At 46.8% G+C, this 18,710-nt stretch overlaps 1 protein-coding gene across 3 annotated transcripts in view; it reads right to left on the bottom strand.

Moving 5' to 3' along the window:
- The window catches only part of LOC131919584 (uncharacterized), a 29,409-nt gene extending 11,039 nt beyond the window's left edge, over nt 1–18,370 (bottom strand). Inside the window, exons 1-2 of one of the 3 annotated variants that reach the window (XR_009381302.1) lie at nt 17,984–18,370; nt 6,090–6,252 (exon numbers count right to left, since the gene is read on the bottom strand). Coding sequence is in view for 1 of the 3 variants with exons in the window: in XM_059273891.1 (XP_059129874.1) it covers nt 6,090–6,252; nt 17,984–18,284 (464 nt within the window). In the remaining 2 variants the exon portion in view is untranslated. Of the gene's footprint in view, nt 1–6,089; nt 6,253–8,548; nt 9,180–17,983 lie in introns of those variants that run through there. The other 2 variants (XR_009381303.1, XM_059273891.1) reach the window with 2 other exon arrangements.
- Nucleotides 18,371–18,710: the final 340 nt, after the last annotated feature.

Here is an 18,710-nt window from a genome sequence, read left to right as displayed (position 1 = left end):
CTGATTTTTGACAAAGAAGCCAAAACTGTACAATGGAAAAAAGAAAGCATCTTCAACAAATGGTGCTGGCATTACTGGATGTCAACATGTAGAAGATTGCATATAGATCCATATCTGTCACCATGCACAAACTCAGGTCCAAGTAGATCAAAGACCACAACATAAATCCAGTTACTCTGAATCTGATAGAAGAGGAAGTGGGAAGTAGCCTTGAATGCATTGATACAGGAGACCACTTCCTAAATGTAACACCAGTAGCACAGACACTGAGAGTGACAATTAATAATGGGACCTCCTGAAACTGAGAAGCTTCTGTAAAGCAAAGGACACAGTCAATAAGACAAAATGACAGCCTAAGGATTGGGAAAAGATCTTCACCAACCCTGACAGAGGGCTGATCTCCAAAATATATAAAGAACTCAAGAAACTAGACGTCAAAATACCAATAATCCAATTTAAAAATGGGGTATAGATCTAAACAGAGAATTCTCAACCGAAGAATCTCAAATAGACAAAAGACATTTAAGGAATTGCCCAACACCCTTAGTCATGGGGAAATGCAAATCAAAATGACTCTGAGATATCATCTTACACCTGTCGGAATGGCTAAAATCAAAAACACTGAAGACAGCTTATATTGGAGAGGGTGTGAACAAGGGGAACACTCCTCCACTGTGGGTGGGAGTGTACACTTGTACAGCCACTTTGGAAATCAGTATGGCAGTTTCTTAGAAAATTAGTAATCAATCTACCTCGAGACCGTGCAATATCATTCTTGGGCATATACTCAAAGGATGCACAATCATACCACGATGCTCAACTATGTTCATAGCAGTATTATTCATAATAGCCAGAATCTGGAAATAATCTAGATGCCTCTCAACCAAAGAATGGATTAAGAACATGTGGTACATTTACACAATGGAGTATTACTCAACGGTTTTTAAAAAATGACATTGTGAAATTTGGAGGCAAATAGAACTAGATGGAACTAGAAAAAAAATCCTGAGTGAGGTAACCTAGACCCAGAAATTAGATATTAGATGTAAAGTAAAGGATAACCAGACTACAAATCACAAACCCAGAGAAGCTAGGTAACAAAGAAGACCCTAAGAGGGACATACATGGATCGCCCTAGGAAGGTGAAATAGATAAGATCTCCTAGGTAAACTGGGAGCTCACACATGTGGGGAGAGGCAGATATGAGAACATGAGGGAACAGGATGGTCCAGTTGGGGGAGGGACGGAGAGGGAGAGCAATGAAAGAGATATCTTGATAGAAGGAGCATTATGAGGGTTAGGGAAAAACCTAATACTAGAGAAATTCCCAGGAATCCACAAAAATGATCTCAGCTAAGACTCTAAGCAATAGTGGAGAGGGTGCCTGAACTGGCCTTCCCCTGTAATCAGATTGATGACTACCCTAATTGTCATCATAGAACCTGCATCCAGTAACTGATGGAAGCAGATGCAGAGATCCACAGCTAAGCACTGGGCCAAGCTCCTGGAGTCCAGTCAGAGAGAGGGAGGGATGATATAAGCAGGTGGGGGTGGGGGGTGGTAAAGATCATAATGGGGAAACCCACAGAGACAACCCGAGCTAGTGGAGCTCATGGACTCTGGACTGACAGCTCGGGAACCTGCATGCGACCAAACTAGGCCTTCTGAATGTTGGTGACAGTTGTGTGGCTTGGGCAGTTGGCAGAGCCCCTGGCAGTGGGACCAGGATTTTTCCCTAGTGCACAAACTGGCTTTTTGGAGCCTATGGTGGGATACCTTGCTCAGCCTTGATGAAGTGGGGAGGGGCTTGGTCCCGCCTCAACCTGATAAGCCAGACCTTGTTGACTCCCATGGGAATGGATGGGATATGGGGGTGGGGGAGGTGGAAGGAAGTGGGAGAAAGGGAGGGAGGGGGAACTGTGGTTGGTATGTAAAAGGGAAAAAAAATAAGTAAAATAAAATAAAATATTGTTATGTCAAAAACATAAAAAGAAAAGAAAAGAATGGAACATGTTACAGGCTTGGGCTCAAAGACTGTTGAATCACTTGAGTCATCTCCACTACAGTATCCTTGATGGTCCATCAGGACGAGCACAGATTTATACACCCGGACTCCTCCTGGATGCCCAGCAGCTCTGGATATGCTTCGGTACTTTTCTGAAGCCCTCCCCTGTTCATCCTTAACAAGAGTGGAATCCCAAACACCTCTATGTGCAAACACACCAAAAGATCTACCTGGGCCAAGGCTTTTCCTCAGCTGCAATCTTTCCATCCCAAAGAGATAAATCTTCTGAAAGTTCACCTTCCTAAGGTGCACCAATACTTTTGTAGCACACAGTTTCTAGCAGCCTGAGTCTCTCTGGTGCTTTGTTCCTGAACCCCACAGCTTTTTTTTTTTTAATTTTTCTTAGGCATCCTGCACGTAGTCGTGCATGTCTGGATATAGTGTTCCTTCCTCAGCTCTGAACTGGCTGCTGAGCCTCATGCACTTAGCGCTTTGTCTGTTCACAAGCTGTCCATTCACAACGCTTTTCACTTAAGCTGCTAATAGTAAAGTTTCTTAGGTCCTCTGCCTGAAGAATTGTAAAAGCTCTTGCTGTCCCTACACAATTGGATAATCGCCAAATAAAAACCTGGTCCAGACCTACAACCTTGAGCCTTGGAAAGCTGCAGCCAGATGGGGTCTGTGTTGAGCCAATAGAAGTCTCTGGAATGCTCTTTTATTTTGCAGTAGGAATCACTGCTGCTGTCTTCAGGTCACATCCCTCTGTGACTCTAACATGCCACCATCCTCCTTTAAACTGAGAGCTTTGTCAAGAGAGAAAATGGAATCCTGAATCCTCTCTGAGACACTGGGTTTAACTTAATCACAGAAAATACCACTCACATCCTGGGCAAATCCTGCTCTGCCTCTCTCAACAGACAACAAGTCACACATTTATCAGATCTATGTGGGTGTCTATATTGGTTCACAGTAACTCATGCTCCAGCTTTTAGGAACATACACCTTCAAAAGTAACATCAGGTCCCCTCCATCAAACACATTTATTTTGCACACCTCATCATGCCCAAATCAGCTCATTTGCAGTCTCCTTTGGGATTAAGATTAACCTTGTAATCCATCATGATTCTCTGTCCTGGGTATCAGGACTATGTGGTAACTAATTTGTAGGGTCCTTGGGTTCTGATTTTCCCCAAAACCCAGCAAGTAGTAATTGTCCTAAAAACTCAAACTTATCATTGGCCTCAATATCTGGGGTCATGCCTGGATCTCATCAGCTGCAGGCACAACACTGGCAGCACACTCAGGCCGAGCTCCCTGCAGGTCATGATGCTGTACTGTCTAGTTGGTCTACTGTCACATGATGCACAGGTGATTCCCATACTCCTTTCCTTTATACTCAGCAAGATCTCATCATAAACAAAGAACTGCGAATTGACCTCATTGCACTGAAAGTAGAGTGACATGCCTCCAGATCGTTTTGGAATGGTGCCTTCTATATACATGTCTTTGAGCTGACATTCACATGATCCAGCAACACCAGACATAGCTCTTGAGTGTCGTAATGTTATCTGAAATTTCCCAGTCAAATGACTGCTAGACCCTATCCAACACAGGCCTATCACTGCCTGGTAATTCATAGAACACTCTTGAGACACTAAGGGATGTTTTCTGATGAATTACCGCTCTCTGCTGGCATAATATACACAGACTTGGCCAGCTGACCTCTGAAGAAGTTCTACAGCAGGATGATTCTGCAATGTGTTGGCCACTATGAGATTTTTTTCACTCAACATTTGCCTGTGTGATTATTCAAGACCCACAAATCCATGAGGATCATCTGCTGTCTACAAAGGTCAAAGGTGACTCTGACACACTCTACAGATTCTTTTCAGGTCTGATCCCTTCAGTCCAGATGTAAAACTGAGAATCCCTATTGGTCCTCCTAATGGAAGATCAAATAACTACTACATGGAAAGAGGGACTGTGGTCACATCTGTGGGGACTATCCTCAGCAGTGCTTCTGCATGTCATGGAGTTGGTCTGATTTAGCACTGCACTGGAGAGAGAATCCTATGCTTTTGGGTGTGGTTTGTCTGGATAACAGCTTGACATCAACACAGTCTTCCATGACAGATTTCCCACCATATCTGGGGGGCTGGAGACTCAAATTTGCCAAAGGTTTCAATGGTAAACTAACAGAGTAAGTCTTGCTCACCAACATCTCCTCCCTCCATGTTGTAGTACCCCTCACTGGGGCCACTTGCTGGCGGATGTCAGGGTCCTGAGTAATTTTTGTCTCTGGTTTTCTGTATCTCAAGCTTATTTTTGATACTTTCTTTTCTTCAGGAGTAAGTGTACTGAGCCAACAGACACATGGATCACATTGGGCATGGGTCACCTGGAGGTCAGTTGTTATTTTCCTCACTGGTGAGTTCACAGCTACAAGGAGTGTTTTTTGTTTGTTTGTTTTGTTTTGTTTTGTTTTGTTTTATGAGACGGCTTTGATCCTGGAGTAGAGAATGTCATGGGTTCAAGTTGTCTGTAGCTTCCATTGGCTTCTTCCGTTCTCTCAAGTGGTGTTGTCAAAAAAGAAAGGGAATCAGACTCAGAAGCAGCCTCCCTAGGTCACTGGCTAGGTAGAATCAGGACCTATTCACACATAGGAAACCAAATTTAAGAAAGAAAATCCATCCCAGGAATTCCCTGGTTGCTGGGGCGGGGGGGGGGGGGGGATAGGGCTCAGCAGGTGGCTCCTGGTTTAGCAGAAGGCTCCCATCATGGGCTGTGGCCTGTTCCAGCTCAGGCTGGAGTTTTTCAGACCTGAGAGAGGAAGGTAGTTAAGACACAGGCCCAGTGGAGACCTGCCATTTGAGCTCTTAAGCTGCTACCTCCCATTGACTCAACTGTGCTGATAAGTCAACACTGAACTTTTGACTAAGGAATAAGGATCGCAGAGTAGCTAGTCCTAAGTGTCAGATTTTGATCTGAGTACTGTATGTTCTCTGCTCTACTATAAAGAACAAGACTTTCTCCTACACTCTAGGGACATCATTTTGTAAAAAGTAACAGCATATTAACACCATAGTCAATAGCATAGGAGAGATACACACATTGTTCATGATGAGTAAGTGATCCACCACCTCATATTAGATACATAGACATAATACAGCTGTGCAACCTGAGCAAGGTTATGAGGCTAGCTCAGGCATCACCTGGAAGCTGTGAGACAGGCAGCTCCTCAGACCCCACCACAGATTCACCTACTCTCAAGATCTGGAGAGATGGGGACACACATACACACAAAATTATGCTGCCAAAGAAGTACAGGAAGGTGGCATTGTCTCAGAGTATAAGGAACAAGACCAGAAAGGAGCAGTGATGAGCTCTAGGCCTTCTAGTCACACACTGAGATGAACCAAATGGAACCAGGCCCCTCCAGCTGCTGCCAGTAGCAACCAGAACCCAAGAACCTGCTGGCTAAGTACAAAGACTTACCTTGAACTCACAGCACCCAGCATCACCCACAAGCCAACACTTGTCAAGGCTTCTTGAAATGCGTGTTGAGGAAGGGCTTGGACTTGCCTCTACTGGATGTGCCTCCCCATGGGAGACCCTTGCTTTCTTGTGGGGGGAGGGGGGAGGGAGGGAAGGGGAGACTGGGGGTGGGAGGAGGGAAGAGGGGATCTTTGATTGATGTGTAAAATGAATGAAAAAAATTTCTTAATAAAAATGCACACGAAAGAAAGAAAGAAAGAAAGAAAGAAAGAAAGAAAGAAAGAAAGAAAGAAAGAAAGAAAGAAAGAAAGAAAGAAAGAAAGAAAGGCATGTTGAGAACTCACACACTACTGTCCCTACCCCAGACTGTGATTCAGGCCACAGGCTCTGCATTCCATTTGGAGGAAGCAGAACAGCCTGGGTCCCCATCTCACTCCTACACAGGTTCCAAGTTGTACATCTCAACTGCACTCAGGAAAATTAGTTTAGGCACCAGGACAACCTAGAGTTTCAGCCTCCTGTTCCTCAGGAAACCTGGGCTTGACACAGTGGTATCAAGACAGTCAAGAGAACTGGGCATAATGACTACCTGCTGTTCAAATCATTGTTGGTATAATGGGTCAGGCTACCATGCAGTTCATTCCTCTCACAGGTCATCATCTGTAGCTGAATGGTCAGTTTCTCCACCTTGTTCATCTCCTGATTCTTCTCAGTGAAGATGGAGAATTGGGTTAGTGCCTCCACAGTAGTCCCTGCGGGTAGATAAACCCAGGTGAGCTTATATAGTAGAATGGCATAGGGACAGGGGAGTCCATGCTGAGTCCCAAGAAGAAGCCTGAGGAAGAGGAAATGGTAGGGACCCAGTGAAGCCACCGAAGAGCAGGGCAGCTATCCTCAAACTGGGGCCCATGAGCTATGTCTCTGTCTTCAACCAGCATGGCCAGGCTTGTGCCTCCCTCCCTGTTGCAGTCCCCTGGCCCTGGAAGGCATCAGCTAGCCCAGCCATGTAGATTTAGAGGACAGTGTCAGCTCATATCTGATGTGGTGCAGCTAAGTCCAGTTGTCCCTAGAGCTTAGCAGCACCAAATCCTGATCACACTTCCCCAGGACCAAAGCATCTGATTGTCTGGGGTTGTGGTAGATGGCCAGGGGAGTTTCCCTCCCTTCTTAGCATCAGATTCCCATGGAACCTGAAGAAATCTACTAGAATGAAGTGCAGCGACACCCTACCCAGAGAGGGACAGCTCTAGTCAGTCTGTGCCTCTTGCTTCCCTTCTTTGCCACTCAGGATGAAATTGAGGTGCTCCCAGAAAAGCAGCTGCAGCCTGAACAATTTTTGACTCTCCCAAACCAACCATCAGAGATCCTTGACTCTCGGTCTGCTCTTTAGGAACCCAGAGAAACAGGATAGGCCCATTGCTCTCCAGAAGCTCCCAGCTGCTGAGCTCCACTACTGGAAGGCGAATCTGAAGCCTCATCTCTTCCCAGTAGTTCCCCATCCCCTGCCCAGGACCCACTATGCCTTCACCAGAACCATTTATTTCTCCATGTTTTACACTGAGACCGAAGGCCAGCTTCCTTCTGCCTCTCTCTGGTCTCTCTATACCATTCAGTATCTCTCCCAAGTATACTCCTCAGTCTTCCCAACATGTTCATGGGTGAACCATAAAAGCACTGAATGAATGCTCCATGGGCAGTTGATGTCACCACAACACTGGTGACATCACAAGAGATGCCAGGGCTCTCCAGGATACAATAGAATGACCAGGGAAGGGACCGCTGGTGTCACATTGTACAGTCCTTGCTTTCCTGCTAACAAGCTCATCCAAGACTGACCTGAAGCCAGGCTGCCCTTTCCAGGAGCCTTTCCAGGGTCACAGGGAAGCCCTTCAGCACCTCTTCCTTCCAAAGCCAGAAATTAGCTCTCTGCTTCAGTAGAAACTTTTTATCTGTGGGGAGTTGAGGGCTCACTTCCAAACACTGCCCAAGAATGGCTCTTCCCCTCCCTAAGATCCATACTCTAAGATGAGAAATAAAGGATGCTGAGGAACTAGGTCAGGATGATGGGGAGGAGGAAACAAAGGTGAGTCCCCTGAAGTGAACGAGTACTTAGGGAAGATCCTTGGATTATTACAGTGTGGAGGTCAAAATAAAAGAGAGAGAGGGAGAGGGATCCCATATGTAGTGATGAAAATGTCCCCCAGAACCTCAGCAGAACTGACTCCAGCCATGAGCTGTTAATGAAGCTCATGTGGTGAGCTGTTCGCAGGTCAGGCTGGAGACACCTGAGCATGGGGTCAGCAGAGATAGGCCCTCAGACATTAAAGGAAACATTCTGAGAAAGCATATGATGGACCAAACCTGGAATCAGGAAGCTGAGGAAAGAGTACGGCAAGTAAGAGGGCAGCCTCGGCTATGGAGAGGCATCATGAGTAGGAAAACACACACATACACACGAATGCACACACATGCACACATACGCGCGCACACACACAAAAGCCAGCACACAGCGCACAGTCACAGGTTAAAACATGGTAGATCACTGCTATAGCACTTCAATCAGTGAACAAAAGCCAAATTCTTTGGTCTAAAGTCGTCTGTGACAATTCACATGCTCTTGAAACAGGTAGCAGTCCTAGCTTTGGACACAACATCCATTATAAGAACATGAGAAGGGTGGGCAAGAGGAGCCACTCAGGGTTCTTATACCATACAGCTTTATTTAAAGCTCCACCTCACCTTTCTACTTATCCTGACAGTCCCTGTAAAGAGGAACCAGGCCCTGGTCAGCCTGGAATGAACGTTCTCCAGACCTCTGAACATTTTCCTCCAAAGCATGTTCCTTGGACCCTAGGTCTGATGAAGGCTGTTGATGATCTGTGTGTTTTCAGATGTTGAAACCTTGTATTATCCAGGGTTCTCTAGAGTAACAGAACTTACAGAATTAATCATATATATGTGTGTGTGTGTGTGTGTGCGTGTATGTATGTATATATGTAGATATATGTATGTATGTATATATAAAGGGAATTTACTAGAATGACTTACAGGCTGTGGTCCAACTAATCCAACAATGGCTGGCTGTAAATGGAAAGTCCAAGGATCCAGTATTTGCTCAGTCCACAAAGCTGGGTATCTCAGCCAGCCTTCAGTAGATGCTGGAATCCCAAATAAGTTGACTTTAACAACAGTGAAGGAATGGACCTGCTAGCAAGGCAAGGGCAAGCAGGTGAAGAGCAGGAGCTTCCTCCTTCCATGTCCTTATACAGGCTCCCAACAGAAGGCGTGGCCCAGATTAAAGGTATATCAAGGCATGTGTCTTTCTGCCTCAATATCTAATTAAAGGTGTGTGTCTTCATGTCTCAAGATCCAGATCAAAAGTATGTGTCTTGCTACCTCAAAGCTCCAGACTGGAAGTGAATCCACCTACTTTAAACCAGACAAAAAAATCTCTTACAGGTGTGCATTCCAGTTCTGAACTGTGGTTAATTTCAGATGTAATAAAGTTGACAACTAAAAATAGTTATTACAAGCCCTATCCAGTAAAGGGGGGGTCAGCTTTATTTCTAAATAGGGTTTCATAGAGACCAGCAAGTTGAGGTCACACTGAAGTCTAAGAGCAAGGCATGTGCCTAAACTGGTATTAAGAGTGTCTTTATGGCCAGGCGGTGGTGGCGCATGCCTTTAATCCCAGCACTCGGGAGGCAGAGGCAGGCGGATCTCTGTGAGTTCGAGGCCAGCCTGGTCTACTGAGCAAGATCCAGGAAAGGCGCAAAGCTACACAGAGAAACCCTGTCTTGAAAAACCAAAAAAAAAAAAAAAAAAAAAAAAAGAGTGTCTTTATGAATGAACATAGAGAGAGGTAGGGGGAGATGAAGGCAGAGGGAGAGAGAAGAGAGGAGAAAGAGAGAATGAATGAATGAATGAGTGAATGAATGAATTAGAGAATATGCCTTGTGCACATGAAGCCAGGGATAAGGCAGTAGATCTAGAAGGCAAGGTATGAAGGGTTGCCTGCAAATCCTAGCAATTAAGAGAGAGGTCTGGTGGCCTGCACAGCCACTGGGGCCGTGTGTCCTCTGGAGGGCCAGGGCTGTTGCCAAGGGCCATGTCTGGGTCCGTGGCCCTGCCACAGCCACAGTCTGTGTTGATGTCCCCATGGCTACTTACCACTGAAGGCAGTGAGGATAGAGCTGCACAGAGTTTTGACCCCACCCCTCACTGGAGAATGTCCCTGCCCCTTACCAACTGCAGCACTCGGGAGAGCGGGCCCTGCACCTCACCCAGGCAGCATGATAGAGCTGACTCTGTTGGTGGGGGTGTGAACAAGCCAGCCCTGAAGGCAGAAAAGTGGGAGAGCTAGCCCCACCTCTGTCATGTGGTGGTGTGGGTGAGGGAGAGATATTCCCCTGCCCCTCACCTCTCACTCCTTGCCACCTAATGAAGGTGGCAAAAGCTAGTCCCAGGGTCAGAAGAGTAGGAGAGTTGACCCTGCCCCTCACCAGCTGCAGCACTCGGGAGAGCAGGCCCTGCACCTCACCCAGGCAGCACGATAGAGCTGACCCTGTTGACAGGGCAGTCTGGCCCCAACCCTCATCTGCCATAAGATGGAGTGGGTGAAGGAGAGAAGACCTCCTCCATCTCCCACCCCTTACTGCCCATGTCGAGTGGCCCTGAGGTCACAAGAGTGGGAGAGCTGGCACTGTCCCTCACTGGCTAAAACACTCAAGAGAGCAGGTCCCTCACAAAAGCTGGACAGCACACTAGAGCTGACCCTGGTGGGGGGGATGTAGGTGAGCCAGCCCTAAGGGTGTGAGAGCAGGAAAGCTGACCCCCCCCCCCCGCATACTCCCCCTACAGCAATTGGGAGAGCAGGCCCTGCACCACACCTGAACCAAACAGTAGAGCTGGCCCTGGTAGTACCAATGCAGGTGAGCCAACCCCAAGGGCCTGAAAGCAGGGGGACTGGCCCTGCTCCTTGCTGCCTGCTGCATCAAGGGAGTTAGCTAGGGCAATGCTGGAGAGCTTGCCCTGGTAATGACGATGAGGGAAAGCTGGTAAGCTGACCAACCCAGCTACCACCCAGGCCCAGAACCAGGGCTATGAGTTGGCCCACCACAACATCCTCTTTATCGATGAACTGCTAGAGTATGCGAAGGGGCTGGGCCTACAGATCCAAAACTGCAGGATCTCCATGACACAGGACAACAACAGGATATCCATGCAGAGTCCCAATGAGGGCTGATTATCAATAGTGTAGCAGAAGCCAGAGACCTCAAACCAGACCAATGACTCATAGCATTGAACACTTACAAGTAAAGATGTATGGACTAAAGGGTACATTGAGTCAAGAAAGGTTTTTAATGTCTTTAGTATAATATCTTTTCAGACAAGCTCACAACCTGTTCTCATGTGGGTTCATGTGTTATGCCTTTTCTGGTATCTGTCTTGTTGTTGTTGTTGTTGTTGTTGCTGTTGTTGTTGTTTGAGGCAGGGTTTCTGTATATTGTTCTGGCTGTCCCAGAACTCATTATGTAGACGATGCTAGCCTCCAGTTCACAGAGATCCAAAAGCCTGTGTTCTGGGAATAAAAGTAAAGGTCACCATGGCCTGCCTTTTGGGCTTGTTTTTTGTTTGTTTGTTTGGTTGGTTGGTTGGTTTGGTTGGGGGGGGTTGTTGTTGTTTGTTTGTTTGTTTGTTTCAAGATAAGGTCTCATTATGTAGCCCCGACTGTTCTGGAACTCTCTATGTAAACCAGGCTGGCTTCAAACTCTCTGCCTGTGCCTCCCAAGTGTTGGAATTCAGGGTGTGTACCACCAGACCTGGCATAACTTTTTATGATTTTTTAGTAGATGGAGGAAAAGCTACAAATAAGCAAGAATTTCAGAACTATGGACAGAACCTAGGTAATTTTTTTTTTTTTTTATTTTCAGATGGACTATGATGTAGGTTCCAGTGCCCAGTGCAGATCTCAGAGCTATAGGGGAGCAATCCCTCATTTGGATGATCACTCCAGGAACTCCTGCACATTAACCTCAGGTCAGATTTGGTTTTCTACATCATCAGTTGGAGAAGAAGTATATTCTATACTCTTCTGCTCTGGTTGGGTTTGACACTGTTGGGCAGCCTGTGCACAATGCTGAAGTAGTGATGGCCTGGAGGAGGTCATGTTTCTCACAGACACACTTCTGTGTGGATCCAGTGAGCATGGCTGCTGCTGGGTCCCTGCAGTGCCTCCAGGGCAGGAACAACAGAGTCTCAGCACACTCAGTTAGGAAGTGAAGCCACAAACAAGCTGAGAGACAAAAGCTCGGTTGGACCTGAACTATCAGTGTGATGCTGAAACAGGAAATCCCATGCCCTTCCCTGTGCAGTGGCAGAGACAAGAGCTCAACAATAACATGAGCTTGCCTTTGTGAGACTTCTGGGAATGAGTATAATGTCCCAGCATGGCAGAGGCTGCAGCCAACCCTCCTCCCCTCCAACCCCGGAAACTGATTAGGAGGAAATGTCCTGGCTGGACAAACTCTGAACTCTCCAGTCTTTTCTGTGTGGAGGGGAAAAAGTGGGAACCTGCCCAATGTGGGGGCTTCCTGTGAATGAGTTTTGTCTCAAGTAATGCAAACAGCAGTCTAGAAACTTGTCTCTCTTGAGTGAGCCATTCTCTGGTGCTTTAACGCCTTGTATTCTTTTGTGGAAATCTGAGCACTTGACAAGCTGCAACAACAATACAACAGCTTCTCCCAGTTTCCGTGGCCTGGCTTAGTTTAGGGGAAGATTATCAGCCAACCTGGAGAGAGACCGTGTGCCCCTTAGCCCGGTCTGGCTTGTGTGTGTAACTTTCCCCTGAGCTTTGCTTGTGCTCTTCCCGGCAGCCACCCACACCGCCACCTGGTGTCTGCTGGCAGTACTGCAATGCCTTTGGCGCCGGAACAACGGACACCCCTTTGAGACGTCTGATTGGCCATCCACGGATCATCTAAAGAATGCTGTTTTTCTCTACTCAGTATTTTGTGTTATTTGAGACAGAAACTCAGCCACAGGTAGTCCTGAGCTGGGCATGTTCCCAAAGATATTTCAAAAATGACCGTCATTGAAGTCAGTGAGCTAGCCAAACCACTGTCCTCTGGAAGAGCAGCGAGTGCTCTTAATGGCTGAGCCATCTCTCCTGTGCTAGAGACTTTAAAGCATCTTGAGGGCTAAAGAAGTCAAACACTACTAACTAAGTACTAACAAGCACAAGGACTGTGTTCAGTCCCTATAACCACAGGAAAGGAGGAAAAAGTAGCTTTGGGGAAATAAAAGATATTAACGCAGCATACCATAAAGCATAGGAGGAGGCTGGAGATCGGCAGCTCGGCAGGTAAGAGTGCTCACACTGCAAGCATGACGTCTGGAGTTCAAATCCCCGGCACGTGTACAAAAAGCATGCCAGTAGCACACCCCAGCACTGAGGAGTGGAGACAGGAGGATCACCGGGGCTTCCTGACTGCCAGCCTAGCCCTATGTTCTGCTGAGTAACCCTGTCTCAAGGGAATAAGGTAAAGAATGACAGGGAAGAACACCTGACATCCTCCTCTACACACAGGCACATAGGCAGACACATGGCCACATCCACATGTGCACATACAGCACACACAGACACACATACTATAACACACACCACAGACACACATACACCATGCACACACACCACATACACATACACTGTAACACACATACACACACACCACATACATACACTCACACCACACACACACATACACACACCAGAGACACACACATACACACTACAACACACCACACACACACACACCACGTACACACACATACACACCGCATACACACACACTGTAACACACACACACTCATGCATGCACACATGTGCTACGAGAGATCGGTGAAAGCACTACAGAGCAGGAAGTTGTGACGACTCAGAAAGCAGCTGAATTAAAGACACCCAGAACTTTCCTAAATCTTCCTGAGCCCGGGGCAACCATCAGGTGTGCGGCTGCTGGAAAAGTTGCAGGTATGTGTGTGTGTGTGTGTGTGTGTGTGTGTGTGTGTGTGTGTGTGTCAAGGCACAGAGAACAACTGTAAACAATAGGCAGTGACCAAGTGAAAGCCAGAAATCCCGAACTTCAGATTTGTAAAAGAAACAAAAAACTGCCAGGTGAGGTGGTGGCACATGCCTTTAATCCCAGCACTAGGGAGGGAGGCGAGGCAGATGAATCTCTGTGAGTTCGAAGGCAGCCTGGTCCACAGAGCAAGATCCAGAACAGCCAGGGCTACACAGAGAAACAAAAAGAGGAGGGGGAGGGAGAGAGAGGGAGGTGCAGGGAGAGAGAGGAAGAGGGAGGGAGAGGGAAAGGGAGAGAAGGAGAGGGAGAGAGAGGGGGAGGGGAGAGAGAGAGGCTAACATAGACTCCACAGAGCGAGTTCCAGGACAGCCAGGGCTACACAGAGAAACAAAGACAAAAGAGGAGGGGGAGAGAAAGAGGGAGGGAGAGGGAGAGAGAGAGGCTAACATAGACTCTAGGCAACAATAGAGAAGGCAAAAATTCCTCTCCCTGGGGCTTTGAGCCAAAGGACAAAAGGAAGCCTTGGAGGAGTTCCACAGATGCACAATTTGCAGCCTGCAAAAATGCAGACAGATCTCTAATCTGAGCAGCAAACAGACCCTAAGGAAGACCCCCGTACTTTACAGCTTCCTCACTGGTGCTATGGTGTGGGAACATCTTAAGACAGGTCTTACCATCAACCTTCCGGTGCTGCGCCTTTGCTTTTTTTAAAAAACATTTCTAAGCCTCTCCATTGGCTAACTAAGCAAGCACTCTGAGAATTAGTGTGAGCCCAGGAAACTGGTTATGACTTGCAAAGAGACCCTGGGTCACAGGTGCCATGGAGTGAGGTGTTAGCTGGCTGCTGGGGGAAGCAGAGGCTACCTCCATTTGGGAACTGCCACCTGGCATCTGGGGGAAGGAAGGAAATGAGGCAGGCCTGCAGTGTGTGCGTTAAATAGAGGCTGGGGTGGGTGCAGCTAAGTCAGCATTCAGTGGGTGCTTTCGCCTCCCCATTGAGCATTTTGCGTTGGTTTGATGGCTTTCTGGGAGACTTTTGGTGGAAACAGGCACCATGCAGATATTTCCCACACATCCACTGCCAGAGTGCCACTGGTGTAGGGACAGCCAAGCAGGCAGTTCACAGGCTTAGCTAGTAGGAGCAGCTTAAGGGCATGCTCCCACGCTGAACCTACACACGGAGAATCCTGACAACAGTTCAATCCTGCAGCCCTTACAGAGGCATGCACATCAGGGGCAGATCAGGCAGGACCCAGCCTGCAAAAGGCACTTTCTGGTCTGACCTGTTTGGGCTTCAGAGAGAACCTTACTTACTACCTCCCAGTTCCTCCCCCCCATATCCTAAATAAACAAGCTGCTCTCTCTCTCTCTCTCTCTCTCTCTCTCTCTCTCTCTCTCTCTCTCTCTCTCTCCTGTCCCCCTGATTTCCTGCTTTCGAACTCTTCAACTCTTCTCTCTCCTTCCCTCACCGCTCTCTGTCATTTTTGTTGGTCTGACACTGCTTTCACTGCCCTCCTCTAACTACAGCTCCGGGAACCTTCCACCCATACCTTTCCCTTCCTGTCTAGCTTATTCCCATGCTCTTTTTTTTTTTTTAAGTGCTGAATCAGTACTTTCATTTTTCTTAATTATTAAAAACAATCGGCCGGGTGGTGGTGGCGCACGCCTTTAATCCCAGCACTCGGTAGACAGAGGCAGACGAATCTCTGTGAGTTCGAGGCCAGCCTGGTCTCCAAAACGAGTTCCAGGAAAGGCACAAAGCAACACAGAGAAACCCTGTCTCGAAAAAACCAAAAAAAAAAAAAAAAAAAAAAAAAAAAATCCCAGTTTGTTCTATAATGATCTTAGTTTCCTTTTCTATCCATGTTGTGAGTATAAATGTTTTTAACTGTTTGGAGCTTTTCTTCCTTAAAAGTCTAAATACCCAGTTTGTTTATGAGTTCTTGTTGTAGCAATCTGCTTTCTGTCCTTTAAGAAGTCAAGAAAAATGAGAACTCAAGACAATGACCCACTAAACAGAGCCCTCATAAAACTCGAGGATTCTCATCCCAGCAAACACACTATGGATGTAGAAATAAAGTAATATAAAGAAGCGAGATGATACACCTGTTATGATTTATTACGCGGGCCCCCGCCCCCGCCCCCGCCCCGTGGGTATCCCGGGAGTGCAGGAAACCATGCTGGCATCCTGGGCAGATGCAGGCTGGTGGGCAACCCACTCCATGCGAGCATGGCAGCTGGTGGACATTCACACCCCAGATGCTACATCCACATGGAGAATTTATTATAATAGAGAGATGAAGAGGCTGAAAGAGAGACAGAGAGAGAGAGAGAGAAGCGGGGGGGGGGGGGGGGAGGGGGGTCGAGGGATGCACACCTTGTGGAAGTGGAGGGAGAGAGAAGCAGAAGAGAGAAGAGAAATGGGCGGAGTTTGAGGCAGGATCAGAATATTAACAATACCTTCCCCAAATGCTTGTAACTTTTCAACAACCAAATCATTGAAATGACAGGCAACGAATTCAAAAGCCTGCTTTTTGTAATGATCAGTTACCACACAGAGTACACAACTAGACAGAGGAATAAAATCAAGACATCAGTCCAAATCTTAGATAAGAAATTCACCAAGGAGCCGGGCGGCGGTGATGCATGCCTTCAATCCCAGCACTCGGGAGGCAGAGCCAAGCGGATCTCTGTGAGTTCGAGGCCAGTCTAGTCTATAGAGTGAGTTCCAGGAAAGGCACAAAACTACACAGAGAAACCCTGTCTCGAAAAACAAAAAACAAGAAAAAGGAAAAGAAATTCACCAAAGAAGTGAAAGTTTTTTGGGGAAAAAAATTAAACCATAAGGGGCTAAGGAAAATGCTTAGTGGGCAAAACTGCTTGCCTCTTGAATGAAAATGAGGACATGACCCCTCTTAGGTATAGTTGAGGAGGTTAATTAAAGATGTTATTGTAGATATGAGGAAGAGAACAGCCAGAGGCATCTAGAAAAGTCCAGACTGGACATGGCCAGCAGAATAGACTGGGACATGAGACTAGAGAGAGAAGGGGGGAACAAGTGAGGGGGAGGGGGGAACCAAGCAGACCAAGAGGCCCAGAGTGGCTGACTAGCCAGGAACCAAGAGGCCAAGAGAACCAAAGATGGTATGTAACCAAAATGTCTAAGTTATATAAGAATCAGAAGCTGGGGGAGGGAAGCCCAGCACTTGGGCTGGAGAGGTTTGGAATGGAGGTCAGGGTGAGAAGTGCTGAGTGAGATTTGACACAGGTTTCTTTGGGATCAGACATTCCAGCCTTTTGTTGATAAGGGGTCATGTAGTCTCTTCTATAACTGCCTCTGAGCTGAAATTGTGACATTGTTGTCCGGGGGAGCCTGGGAAGGCTGGAATGTTGGTCAAAGCCAGGAAGAGAGAGAGGAACACAGGCTGGGAGACACCTGTTTCCCTGGATGCCCAGCTTCTGTGCAGCCACCTGGGGTTAGTGAAGCGCAGGCTGCTTTGGGGAAGTCTGGGGTGCAGGTTCTGAAGGAACAGCTGAGGCTGGCACATTATAGGCAGTTTGCAGACTGCAGTTCACTGGAAATCTGCTAGGACAGATAGAGACTAGGACAGAAGGTAGAGATAAGGGACTTAGTGGAATATTTTTATCTTGGGTGTACATCTGAAACTTCCAGGGCCATGGTCTGGCAGTTGGGGGGCAGGGAGTAGGGGAGTCCCAAGACCAGAGGAAAGAGAGAAATCCTACCCTTGAGAAGAGGCAGGTGGGGAAACTTAGGCTGTTGATTGACGAGTACTTCTCTGGGGTCAAATGGACCCCAGAGAAGTACTGAGAGATGGATCCAAGTCTCAACTCCCTGAAGCTTACAAGAAATTTTTTAAGTTTCCAAAAAGAGATAAAAAGTGTTATATATATTAGCATTACCACTGTTTATAATCTGCACTGAAATCTTAATTGTAGAAAAAGCAGTAAAATCATGACTTTGAATCATTTAAAAAAAAAAAAAGCTTGGGGATCCAAAAAATATTATTCTGAGTTAAAAGCATGAACACTTTCCTTATGTATCCAGAGGGTTGGAGATATAGATTGAACAGTGGTGTTTTTAGCACAATTGAGAGGCACTTTTTAAGTCTATACGTAGAAGACAACCAAAGGAAATTTCAATTTTCGAGCTTGTGACTGTGGTAATAGTAGCAGTGCTTTCCCAGATTAATATAATAGATTAATAGCCTCACAGCACTGCGTTGATTAATGTCAAAACTCTGAACTTTTGAAGTCTTAGTATAAAAAAAACTTCTCATTTTTTACATACCTTAAATCACTTCCTTAGACATTTACAATGTGCATTTCTTTCTTAGACCTCACAAGTTACACTTTAAACCTTTTCTTTCATCTAGTTACTTACCATGAGACAGGGGTGGTTGATTCCTGAGAGCAGGCATTGTGAAGCAAGTTACTTTAAATAAAGGAACTAGTAAAAAGTTACATTGAAACCTGGTTTGTGAGTTTATCTCTTTTATCGTGAAGAGGTCGGCCCTGCAGGGTGAACTGTACTGTCTGCTTTTCTTAGGAAGAGACTTAGTAGCCCTAGAAAAGTGAGGCCTGGTTTTACATTTGAAATAAACTGAGCGTGTGGCTGCAGCCTTAGGGAAGGAGTTGGGAGCGACAGTTAAACCGACAAAGCTACAGTTAGCTGTCAAAACCATCAGCGATCCGAGAAGGGGAATTTACAGCTGGAAGTATAATCCAGATAGCTTCTGTACCCACTAAAATGACATAGACCTACCGCTGCCTGGACAGTTAACCTAGGCTTCTGTGGTGGACAGTTACCCTAGGCTCCCGTGGTCACAACGGCTTCAAGGAGTGGGTGGGAGACAGAGGTCTTGGGCCATCACACAGGACAGTATTACATTGTCAGCTGCTGCACAAGACAGCGTTAAACTTTTGGCTGCCAGACCCAGAAGGTCTCAGAGATTTTCCTGTGGAGGAGGTGCTTGGGAAAACTGACCCACCTCAGCAAGGCAGAAGAGGGCAGGCAACCCAACAGTGTGCACAGTTCAAGCAGGACCCTGGTGATAGGCAAGGCATGGGGTCTTGGTCCAGTGGTCAGCATTACCACAGTCCAGGTGGAG

Source organism: Peromyscus eremicus, chromosome 9 (genome assembly GCF_949786415.1).
Source record: "Peromyscus eremicus chromosome 9, PerEre_H2_v1, whole genome shotgun sequence".
Classification (NCBI taxonomy): Eukaryota; Metazoa; Chordata; class Mammalia; order Rodentia; family Cricetidae; genus Peromyscus; species Peromyscus eremicus.
Note: the sequence above shows the minus strand (reverse complement) of the source record. Positions and strands in the feature narration are given on the sequence as shown.